General features: G+C 31.3%; 3 protein-coding genes across 3 annotated transcripts; all 3 read right to left on the bottom strand.

Moving 5' to 3' along the window:
* On the bottom strand, positions 1 to 2,781 carry LOC115707865 (uncharacterized). The gene is made up of 5 exons (XM_030635950.2): positions 2,345 to 2,781; positions 1,594 to 1,723; positions 1,266 to 1,474; positions 834 to 1,007; positions 1 to 528 (listed from the first exon to the last, which is right to left on the bottom strand). The coding sequence occupies exons 1-5, from the start codon at positions 2,510 to 2,512 to the stop codon at positions 442 to 444; spliced, it is 768 nt and encodes a 255-aa protein (XP_030491810.2). The 5' UTR covers positions 2,513 to 2,781; the 3' UTR covers positions 1 to 441.
* Positions 2,782 to 3,166: 385 nt separating this feature from the next.
* On the bottom strand, positions 3,167 to 5,114 carry LOC115704899 (protein DOG1-like 3). The gene is made up of 4 exons (XM_030632112.2): positions 4,895 to 5,114; positions 4,551 to 4,696; positions 3,648 to 4,221; positions 3,167 to 3,555 (listed from the first exon to the last, which is right to left on the bottom strand). Coding segments are annotated over exons 1-4 (861 nt in total). The 5' UTR covers positions 4,897 to 5,114; the 3' UTR covers positions 3,167 to 3,416.
* A 1,449-nt stretch (positions 5,115 to 6,563) lies between these two features.
* Positions 6,564 to 9,178, bottom strand: LOC115704632 (AAA-ATPase At3g50940-like). The gene is made up of 2 exons (XM_030631834.2): positions 8,105 to 9,178; positions 6,564 to 7,629 (listed from the first exon to the last, which is right to left on the bottom strand). Exons 1-2 carry the CDS (start codon positions 9,158 to 9,160, stop codon positions 7,255 to 7,257), a joined length of 1,431 nt encoding a protein of 476 aa, XP_030487694.2. The 5' UTR covers positions 9,161 to 9,178; the 3' UTR covers positions 6,564 to 7,254.
* Between the last annotated feature and the right edge of the window lie 2,420 nt (positions 9,179 to 11,598).

The raw sequence follows: 11,598 nt of genomic DNA, 5'->3' as shown, positions 1-11,598 counted from the left end.
TTTAGCTAAAATTCCAACGTCATTCTTTTTCTATTATTAAGTATTAGTAAAAACCCTCTCAATGAAATTTGTATATATAAAAATAAATAACAATAATAACATAATAAGATAAGATACAGCACATCTCACCAAATATAATAGGAAAGAAGAATCTACTCATGCAATTTTGAAACTGGTCGACAATTCTGGCTGATTACTATAACATTCCAGACGAGAGAGTGAAAGGTGGTGGTGGTGGGAATTGAAATATTGGATGATTGAGTGAGCCTTCAGGCGTCGGCCCCGGGATTTTTTGGTTAAAAGACTTAAAAGACAGCATCAATCTACATTCGCTACACACTTAACAGACACAATATCAAAGGAGGACTGACGAGGCATGCAGTCAGCCAGGGCAGCATTCATTCTACGCACGAAAACGCTAAGGACTTGGAGATTTCTTAATTAGAAGACATCAGGATGGAATCGTCCGGGAATGGAGTTGCTCTGCTGAGCTTGCTTTAAGTGCATTGTCAGGGCGTAGTTGTTCACCTGCACCACCATAAAAAAAAAAAGAGATTCATTTAGTTAGCTAATATGACCATCAAAGTCTCAAAAGATAATTTAGTACGAAAGAAAGGTTCAATTTTTATAATTGCCCATGTGGCGTGACTGAGTGATATACGAGTTACTGAGTTCGACATATTATGGAACAAAATAAATTCCATACCTTTATCACTGCGATAAAATAGTAAAACCAAATTGATGGTTCACTAACTATTTGGTTCCGGTCTCAACAGGACAAGAATAGTTGTAGTTGAGTAAAAATAGAAGAAGTTTTGAGTTTTGATTCTGACCTCGAGAGTTCTCAACTGCTCTTGATACTGAGAGACCAACTGCTTCAACTGCTGCAATTCTTGATTTTTGTCTTCATAATGTTTTTGGCGTTCATGTTGGATAGCCACGGCATGTTTCAGAATTGTATTCTCCCTTACAAGTCCATCAAGTTGTTCCTTCAGCAACATATTTTCCTGCACTTACAGAAAGCCATAATTTAGCAAGGATAAAATTTGTGAATGACAATGCTTATAACCCAATATTAGTATAATGTAGTAAATGATTCCTAACTAGACTTTGACATAATACTCACAGTTTGATACATAGGTTTCCACCATTGAACATCACCCTTAAGTTTTTCAACCTACCCCTCAAGGAAACTTCTTGCACATCCTATATAAATCTAACAGCTACAAAAGAAAATGTGCAGGAACAACAAACAAGATTTTCACCTTTTGAAATGTTTGAGCCGCCTCAGCACCAGCACGGGCACTAATGGATTTCTCCAAAATCTCAAGTACCCTAGAAGCACGATCTCTCGCATCATCAGGGCTGGTGGCGTTCATCATTTCACTGACAAACAAGCTAACCCATTCTGCACCGTCCACAGGAAGTTGGGCTGACACAGCTTCAGAAACAGCAACATTTTCACCATTGGCACCTGCACAACTTTGCATAAATAAGTGAGATACTTAACAATTCAGCACCACAATTAAAACAGAAGCAAAATAAAAAAACATTAAATAACTCAATGCACGAAAGGAAAATAAAAATCATCACCTTTCTCCACAGTTGCATCTGGTATCTCAGCAGAATCTGGGTTCTTTTCTGATCGTAGGCAAAGATCGCGCAGGCTCTGGATAGCAGCATCTAAGTCATTGCCACACTCTTCCAAGGCTCTCTCAAGAAGCTGAAAGGCAAATTAAGCATTTATGAATCTCCATAAGAATTATATCTACAACACAAATTAATTTGAATGCTAAGGAGAAGCCATTTCCCAGCACCCAATATATATTTATATATTACATTTATGTATAAAAATAATAACGTGAACAGAAAGAAAAGAATAATTTCTTTCGTTCACAATAATCAATCCTAATGAACCAAAAAGCAAAGAAAATATTCAATCATTCAAATTAACTTTGAAGTAAGAATACATCCCCAAATTTTACCAAGGTTGCCATGAAAATGAAGCCATACATATTCAACAGCAAATGACAAAAAAGAAAACTAGAATTCAACGACACTTCAGATTCAACACTCATCCTTATGGTACCATTTCATCATGAAAAAAACAAATACAGCAAGTAAGTCAATCACTGAATTGATCTGGTAAAATCTATATATAATTGTATATCTACAAATATAGGTCAATGATATACTGTTCCCCAAAAAAGGACAATGATAAACTGCAAAAGATCTTCAGTTATTTTCATCTCATCAACTTCCTCAACAGCCAAACAGATTCAAAGTAAAAAAAAATACAGATTTATATACAAAACCACACAAACTTCCACATTAAATCATATACCTGAGCGTCCATGTTAGGAAAGACGGCCTGTAGTTGATCAAGGAGCGAAGGAGCCGAGAAGCGAATGGGAGAGGTTGAAGAAGAGCAACGAAGCCTCTTAGAAAGAGGAGGCGATGGAGGAAGATCTTCGAAGAAGGATCTCTTACTTCCGCACACAGCAGCAGACATCGTTCAATCTCCGACAAACTTTTTGGTCCTTCTTCTCCTCCTTCCTCTCTTTCTTGCTCTTCTTACCTTTTCCAATCCCAATCGCCAAGAACACCGATCCGATTAACAAGAACAATATAATTAGGGTTAGGGTTTTCGAAGACAAAGATGATGAAGAGGGTAAGGTAAGGTTTTCGTTCAGGGTTTGGGTTTTCTTTGGGGTTAGGTCTCCTTTACCCTTTTTTTTTTTAAAAAAAAAAGTCTGAAAGTAAAGTAATGGTTGCTGTTTCGTGCTTTTTATATTTGAACGGTGATGAGATGAGGTAGATGGTGGATGGCAGTGCACTCCACGCGCTTTATAACCACGTAGACGTTTTGTATCTGACAGGTCAAAGTGCCACGTCACTCCCACAAGAAACTTGTGTGGACCGTATGGATAAATTATTTTTTTAATTAATAATTTTTCCAATCAAAAAGAAAATAATGATAGGTTTATGATTAAAAAAATTCAATTTGGTATCTGAAAACTTTTATTAAAAAAATTGATTGGCATTGTGAATTTGAAAAAGCTGAATTTGCAAGAAAAAAATTGTCATTAGTTCTCTGTTTTACGTTTTTTTAAGTAAATTTTCAAAATTGAATTTGGATCCATATAGAATAAAAATTAATAAAATAACGGTAAAATTGTATGCACTTGACTATTTCCATCTAATAATATTAGCAAAGAATTAATCACTAGATAATGTGATATTCATTACAATCCAAAGAACAGATTTCACTTTTTTTTTAAGGAAAACATCATAAATCAGTTACAAAAAATACCCTTTTTTTATCACATAACTATTAGAACAACACAATGTTGTTCCTTCTTCTAGATTTCTGATAATTCAATTAGGTAAGAGATGACTTTGGCTTGGTCTCATGATCAAGAGGCCTTGAGAGGCAGCCTATGGTTCAGTGCAAACTGGTGAATCATATCTTGAATTTCCTCAAATGCTACTAAGAACTCAGCTGCATCAATGGGACTCAATACCTTCTTTAGTACCAACTCTAATGCCTTGAACCTATTACAAACATAAACATATATGAAATGAAAATCTATGTTGATGATATATATATTTATAGTTTTCAGTGAGAGTAGTAGTAAGTTAATAACCTGAGTTTTTGGGCTTTGATGATAACACGTTCAATATTCTTGAACACAGATTGAACACAAGTCAAGGCACTACCATCACCACCTGGTTTAATGTTCATTGGACCAAAGGGAAGGTGAAGAATACAAGTGGCTTGAATCTCAGCCATCTCTTCATCGATTATGGTCTCTTCAATTCGAATGTCATTAATGAGTTGTGACAAGAGTTTTTCAGCACCAGGAGAATCAGAACCACAGAATGAGGTTGCTGATGGTGATGGAGACGATGATGATGGTTGTAAAGATGTTGATGAACGGACAAGAACAAGTACAAGGTCTAAAATGGAAGAGGGTCTCCAATCTCCTAGCCATGACATAGCAGCCAGTTCATATGTTGGAGCCCATTTGGGCATGAGGATTTGGGAGATGTCCTTGAGTCGATTCGGGACCATGGCTCGGTTGTAATGGGAATGGAAGCTATTGAGTTGCTCATCTATAAGTTCCTCAAGTTCCCACCTTGCCTTTAACTGCTTTTCTAGTCTTGCAGCTCTGCTCTTTTGCTCTTGCCTCCATTGACCATACTTCTCCCAAGAGACCTCTTCACTTAGTAGTCACATTTACAAATTTACAGTCAACAACATTACATATATAAGTGGTCTATTAATTCATTCATATACAAAGCCAATATGCATTATAAAATTGGGTTCTTTCACAAATTCTACTATGGCTACAATTGTATAAAATTTGATTCAGCACTATACAAACTCAATTGGGTTCTTTACCAAATACTTTTCTCTTACCAAAACCTGATAAATTATGTCTCTATGCAAATGGGTTTGTAATAATTTTTCTGAAAATGAAATCAAAAGCCACAATATTCATCATTCTTTAACAATTTTCAATTAATGGGTATTCTTAGGGTTTTACCTTGTTTGGTTGGATCTCTCTTGTACAGGTTAATACAGTCGAGTATCTCTACTAAGCAATCACTCTCATCATCACCATCTTCCTCTGTACTTAACTTCAACCCATCTTCTTTTCTTTGTCCATAGTCATTCTCTTCAAAGTGCTTCCTGAAAAGGTTTCGACTTTTTCATCATTAAAAATAAAAATCGAAGCAAACTTGTGGAGAAAAGAAAAGAAAAGAAAGTATAATTGTTTTTCCGAGAAAGAAAAGAAAAGATGAGAATCTTTAAGACCCTTTGGAAAAAAATACCACCTTTCCTCATAATTGATTTTCTAAGAGTTTAGAAATGGATGAGATAGCTTACATTGTACTGATTCTTTTTGGTTCCTTGCTATGGCAGCTTTGAATTTGAAGTTGAAGGCATTCTTTAATGATTTTCCCGTCGTCTTCCTTCGAAGCCGGGAAAATTGATCAGCTTGTGTTAGTGGAAAAGAATTATGTCAGAAATAAACGTTGTCGAGTTAGTATACAAGTTAAACGGTAAGGTCAATGTGGTCATTTCGGTAAACGTCAGGACGTGGGCTGATCTAATGGACCAGTTAAGTTATTGGGCTTTAAGTCTTACTTTGTAGAGGAAATTACACTCTATACCTTTTTCATATTGTTCTTTATTATTTTTACCTTCTTTTTTAAAATCTATCATTTTTACCTCTTTTTTTAAACATTGTACCAATTTTGCCCTTGTCACTTTAAAATACTCTCTATGTGATTCTCTTATGTAAGGGTATTTTGGGTACAATACATATAAAAAGAGGTATGTTTCAAATAAATATAAAATTAGAGGTAAATTTGATTAATTGATGAATAAAAGAGGCATTTTTCAACTTACCCCTACTTTGTATGAGTTGGCCCACTTTTAAGAATTGGGCTCATTGAACAAGAAGAAGGAAATCGATAGAAGTTGATAAAATAAGGAGAAATACCTCCTTTTTTTTATCAATTAATCAAAAATATCTTTATATTATTAAAATTTAGAATTATCCAATATACTTTCACTTCACTTAAGTTTAGCACATAATTTATATTAACCTAAAAGGTATAATAAAAACATTATAAAAGTTGGTACATCTTAAAAAATATAAAAATAAAGGTAAAATTTTAAACAAACAAAATAAAATGTATAATGTAATTTCCTCATAAAATCAGGTAAAATAATTTGAGCCTACGATTACTTGTCGATAAGTTTAATTTTTTAAACATAATTTGTTGGATATTAATTTTAAGCAGTTTTAAATTAGCGGGGTACTAGTAAGTTGTTACTAGCCAGAGGGTAATACTTTTTGCTAGTTATACTAACTACTTGGAAATTTATTTGGTTTCTAATTTTTTAGTAATGTTGAGCTAGTGAAATGAGTTGTGTGATAAATTCTAAGTTTATATATTAATTTTTATGTTGAAAATTGTCATTTTAATATAATTTTACTTTTTTAGTTTGGCATTGCTATATTTTTATTTTTCAATTTTACTAGCTTTAGCAACAATTTTTAATAACGGGAAGGTATTTTTCAATGTGTTGGGGGTCTTATTTGAAGACGTTATAGCTTTATTGTCTAAATTTCTTGGAGCAGTTTTGTCCCATATGGTTCGTGTTAAGAATTTAGCAGCTCATGGTTTGACAAAGTATGCTTTTCAATTAGACGATGAGCTATCCTGATTCGAGAAGGGTCCTGTGCTGATTGAAGATTTTCGCATTATAATTTCATGAGTGATTCTAATACTATGTCCAAAAAAAATACCTAACACCATACTCATGTGCGTGTTGTGAGTGGTTAGTAATTTTCTAGATTATGTATCAAATAAAAATATATGGGTACCAATATTAAATTTTACTAATTAATAATAAATGTATACTACTTATTTGTTAACCAAGTAAAGATTTTTTGTTCTTAAATCTATAGCTATCAGAGGTCATTGTCTTTTTTCTCTCGTTAGGTCCGCCGACTTTTCTTGGGTTTAGGTGCGGCTTGGTCGAGGCTGTGTTTTTCTACTACAATTAAATTTTTGCTATAGCAATTAATCTTGTTTTTGTGACATAGTTTTTAGTGTTTTGGTCTTGTCTTTATGAGATAGTTTTGAGTGTTTGTCTTGTCTCTGTCACATGGTTTTGTTTTGTTCTGTTTTATTGTTGGTTCTTTTTTATTCTTCTATGGGTTGCCATCAAATCATTGTTAGTGGTTGGTAATAACAAGTGTTCTACGACTTGAAGGGGTTGGTATAGTAGTGTAGTTACGTACTTTACACAAAAGTTGAGTGCTCAAACTACGAGGTTGAATGAACTGTAACAATTACTACTATTGTACCTTTGGAACAATAGAATATAAGTGTTCTTGAAGTTAATTATGATGCTGCAATCTTTTTTATTTGATTTTAGTTTAATTTTTTTCAAACGATCTGAGAATTAGATGATTGATTATTTATCTAGTTTCTTTAATTTTAATCTTAATCGTGTCTTTAATGGAAAAATATCCTAATTAGATTGTAAGCTATTATTTCAGTTGATTGTCATTAATAAAATTCCATGATTACTTACAACATATGTAATTGGATAAATCAATTTAATATATTACTTAAACAATAAAAAATCAAAAGAAAAATAGAAAGGTTCATAGGATATCAAATAATATTAAATTGACAAAAAACATAGATAAATCAACTTGAGGATGATTAATTATTGGATGATGATGATGTTGGTTTGGAGTTGAGTGTGAGAAGTAGTCGTTGAAGAGCTTGATCAACATCATCATGATGAGTACGCATGAGCTCCTCGGCAACCTCAGCTGGAGTAACATTCACATGGTTGATCTTGTTTTGGATTTGTTGGAAAAGATAATGATTTTGAATGTGAAGATAGTTTAGAGCAAGAGTCTTGAATGCAGAGTAAGTACAGTAAGACATGTTAATGTGCATGTCCATGCGGCCTGGTCTCAACAATGCAGGATCAAGTCTCTCCTTGTGGTTCGTTGTGAATACTATTATTCTCTCATCCCCACAGTTCGACCACAATCCATCGATAAAGTTCAGCAATCCAGATAGAGTTAGCTGTAATAATACATACATACCCACAACAAATTATACTTGGTTAGGCAAAATGAGATATTTTTTAAAATCAACAAAAAAATGTGTAATTTTAAAAGGGTAAAATATTTTTTGAGTCATTAGGCAGAGACATAGCTCTTCTATGCCTAAGGTTGGGATTGTGAAATTTGATGTAAATTTGGCACAATCTTTAACACACTACTAAATTTCAAAAGAAAAATGTTAAGAGGGTACGTATACCAAACACTACAGAAAGTGGCAAATAATTATATGTGCATCTTAATATATGAATGTCACATTTTTATTTAATGAACCATATATAAAAAATTACTAAAACAATTATAGTATGCCACTTTAGTATGGTGTTTGTACACTACCAAATGACAATTCTCTTTTCAAAATAAAACTATATAAATATTTTAAGAGAAATACTAACAAAATATCAATTTTGAATTTAGCACATATAATTGATACATACCTCATTCTTATCATTGTAATTCCTGGAGTAGTAATTAGTAGGTTGCATGCATAATCGTTGGTCTGAATTAGTAATAGTAGTAGTACTACAATCAATGTCCTCAACAACCAAAATAGATCTATTACTTGTGGAGAGCAAGAGGTTCCTAAGATTAGAATCTTTACGAATGGTAGAAAGTTGCAAATCATAAATATCAAACTTTAAATAATTAGCCATAGCAGCAATCAAACTTGATTTTCCAGTACCAGGAGGCCCATAAAGCAAGTACCCACGTTTCCAAGCCTTACCAACACTCTTGTAGAATTCTTTTCTATCCAAAAACCTCTCCAAATCAAGAATTAATTCCTCCTTAACTCCCTCATCCATAGCCAATGTTTGAAAAGTAGATGGATGGTCAAAATCAATACCAAGCCATGGATTCCCGTCTGTGTAATGGTAATCATCATGTAATTTATAAAAAAGTTGCACAACTTTTCTTTCTTCATTTATGGCTTTGGCTTTTTCTAATACGTACGAAAGGTACCCTCCAACTCCAACCACATTCTCTAAATACTTCTTTTTAAAACTAAGCTTAAATGTTCTATTCATAATTGCTTTACTAGAACCGTTTTTAAGTGGACTAGTTGAAGTTGTTGCTATAAATTCCCACACCACCACAATTGATCCATTGAACACATCTCTTATTTTTTCACCATTTTCCAAAGTGAGTGACATCATGTTCTTTTCTGATCCCTTTGTAGTACGCTTGAAGTTGGTGTTCATGAAAACTTTGAGGTTTTGACACGATGAGGGTGTGATTATTGTGCTTAAATATGTGGCTGAGGCATTGTATATTTCATTACCCAAATAATCATCAAATTCATCGATGCTTAAGGTTGTCACCCCAAACCCAATATTCACCAAACTATTCACTATCCAAAGTATTCTCTCCCTCACTTGTTTGGGTATAAATTGCTCACTTATGCGTTTGATCTCATACAAAACTGTTTGAACTACTATTATAATCGTAGTAATGCTGGTCAATAAAGACCATACATCCTTCGTTGACCGAACCATGATCGATATATGAAACCCTAGACAAAGAAACTCAAAGGTATATATTGTGTGATGATTTTCAAAGCTAGGTTAACTATTTGTAGGATGTTGCGTATTAAATTAATTATTAGATTTTATTATGATGTTTTTTGTGACTTAAAAAAATTGATTTTATCCTCGCTAATATACAAATATCCTAGACATTTAATTGTTTAATTTCATTTTATTTAAAAATAATAAAGTTTGATATTATTATTTAGAAGAAAAATAACTCAAAATAGAGCTCTATATATATTCTCTTCTTAATTTTTCTTATTTTTTTAAAAAATTTATTCAGTATATAAATAGTAATTAATTAATTAAAAAAATCTATAATTATTTTTTAATGTTAGTTATCTATACTGAACTCTACCTTTATAAATATCTAATATAACAAAACCCATTCAACTTCTTTCTCAATTTTTCCATTTATTTTCTTATTTTTCTAATTTTATTATTATTTAAAATAACGTATCATTATTGATTTATAAGAATCTACAACAACTTTTATTTTATTTTATATAAAAAATGTGGCCAATGGCCATTTAACATAGTTCTTTTTTTATAACCAAAGGAGAATTCTCTTTTTTTTTTATAACCAAAGGAGAATTCTATTAAAAGGCAAAAAATTTAAAAAGAAAAACAAAAGCTCAATACAAAATAGTCAAAAGAAAGGAGACCATATGAGAAAACAGAAATGAAGTTGTATCCGAAACAACTACACAACAGCAAACCCATTTAAGAGAGATGATGCCTCCGCCACATGAAGATGAAAAGAGAATGACACTGGATCACTTGAAGAATAGTAACAACTTTTTAGTCACAACAAAAAATTTTTGTGACTAAATGTGACTTTTAGTCACAACAAAATATTACTTGTGATTAAAACATAATATTTAGATACAAGTTGTCACTAATTTATTTTTAGTCACAACAAGTATTGTGACTAAAAGTACATTCAGTTACAATAAATTGTAATTTTTGTGACTAATACATTTAGTCAGGGAACTTTTAGTCACAACATAGTAATACTAATTTATAATTAGTTACAATTTTTCACTTTTAGCCACAAATATTGTTGTGACTAAAAGTAAGATTTTTTGTAGTGACCGCTCCAAGACACATACAAATGTGGTCCTCATTGATACCCGAATCAATTAAAATCACATTTTAGTTATATATGTAATTGGATTTTGGGAAAGGAATTCACTCCAAACTCAAAATGTTTAATCCTTCCTAAAATGGGAGAATTTAAGAAAAAGATAAAAAAATATATATACATATAATCATATTTTCTTAAACTAGGCGGCAACTACGTGCAAGGCACGTTTTATGTTTTTTTTGTTTTGGTTTTTTTAGTTATTTTTTCTATTTAAAATATTTGGTAATAAAATTAATGGTATAGTGTATTGTAGTAATTACTTTTGAATGATTTCATATATATTTATTTTATGATTAGTTTTTCATCGATCATGTAAGATACTTTTTGGGCTTCTTCATTAACAAATCGACTCCGCATGATTAAACAAATTGGCTTGAAACTAAAATTTAGAAATATTTGATTAGTTAAGATAACATAATTAATTAAGGATCTTTAATTTATTTTAATAAAAGTGGAAATTTGATTTACCTAATTATTTTTTTTTACCACTTATAATTCATATATATTTTTTTAGATTCTTTTTATTTCATATGTTTTTGTTACATCTTTTGGTGGTTTTTCACTTGTATTGCGTCGGCCGTTAATATATTTGATTTTTTTAAAATTATAAAATTTTAAAATTAAATAAGGAATGTGCATAGAGGATAAATATTATTACTATATTAAAAGTAAATTGCCTATTTTTTCTTTAGAAGATGTGTAGGGGTTCAATTCATTAAAATTGTTTATTTTGTACTCAGATTTTGCTAGTTTTTATTTTAATTTTTTGTAAGTTTTTCTATTTTTGTTGTAGAGGTAATTATCCATTGATATGGATAGTCTTTATATTTAAAGTGGCCATGTACTTTAGTAACATGTATATTAATCACTACTACAAAGTTAGCTTTTAGTGACATTTTATAGTGACTCGCACAAAAGTGCATGTCACTAAATATTTAAAACTCTTTTTAGTGACGTGCATTATTTGACAGTAAAAATTTAATATTTGAGACCCACATTGTGTGTCACTAAAACTGTTCAAATATTTTAAATTAATTTTTATTTTTTATTTTTTTAAAAATAATAAAAAAAACCTATAGCTTCACCCAATGCGTGAGTGGAAAAACTTTTCCACTCACACAAAAAGTGTCACTAAAAACAATTAAAAAAAAATAAAAAATAAATAAAAGGACAGGCGTGATGTTGGGCATTAATTATCATTTACTTTTTATCTTTATTAAATAAATAAGATTATAATATTAAAAATATATTAAATAAC

The sequence above is a fragment of the Cannabis sativa genome, chromosome 1, assembly GCF_029168945.1.
Source record: "Cannabis sativa cultivar Pink pepper isolate KNU-18-1 chromosome 1, ASM2916894v1, whole genome shotgun sequence".
Taxonomy (NCBI): domain Eukaryota; kingdom Viridiplantae; phylum Streptophyta; class Magnoliopsida; order Rosales; family Cannabaceae; genus Cannabis; species Cannabis sativa.
This window is presented reverse-complemented; position numbering and strand designations above follow the sequence as displayed.

Bases quoted from the DNA above. Each gene is read 5' to 3' on its own strand.
- LOC115707865 (XM_030635950.2), bottom strand. From the start codon at position 2,512: ATGTCTGCTGCTGTGTGCGGAAGTAAGAGATCCTTCTTCGAAGATCTT. The intron at 1,475-1,593 runs GTGATGATTTTT...AAAGTTGTGCAG, and splicing joins AGATGCAACTGTGGAGAAAG to GTGCCAATGGTGAAAATGTT. The intron at 529-833 runs GTCAGAATCAAA...ATGGTGGTGCAG, and splicing joins AGCAGTTGAGAACTCTCGAG to GTGAACAACTACGCCCTGAC.
- LOC115704899 (XM_030632112.2), bottom strand. The intron at 4,222-4,550 runs GTAAAACCCTAA...TACTAAGTGAAG, and splicing joins GAGAGATCCAACCAAACAAG to AGGTCTCTTGGGAGAAGTAT. The intron at 3,556-3,647 runs GTTATTAACTTA...TGTTTGTAATAG, and splicing joins ATCAAAGCCCAAAAACTCAG to GTTCAAGGCATTAGAGTTGG.
- LOC115704632 (XM_030631834.2), bottom strand. From the start codon at position 9,160: ATGGTTCGGTCAACGAAGGATGTATGGTCTTTATTGACCAGCATTACT. The intron at 7,630-8,104 runs GTATGTATCAAT...GTATTATTACAG, and splicing joins ATTACAATGATAAGAATGAG to CTAACTCTATCTGGATTGCT.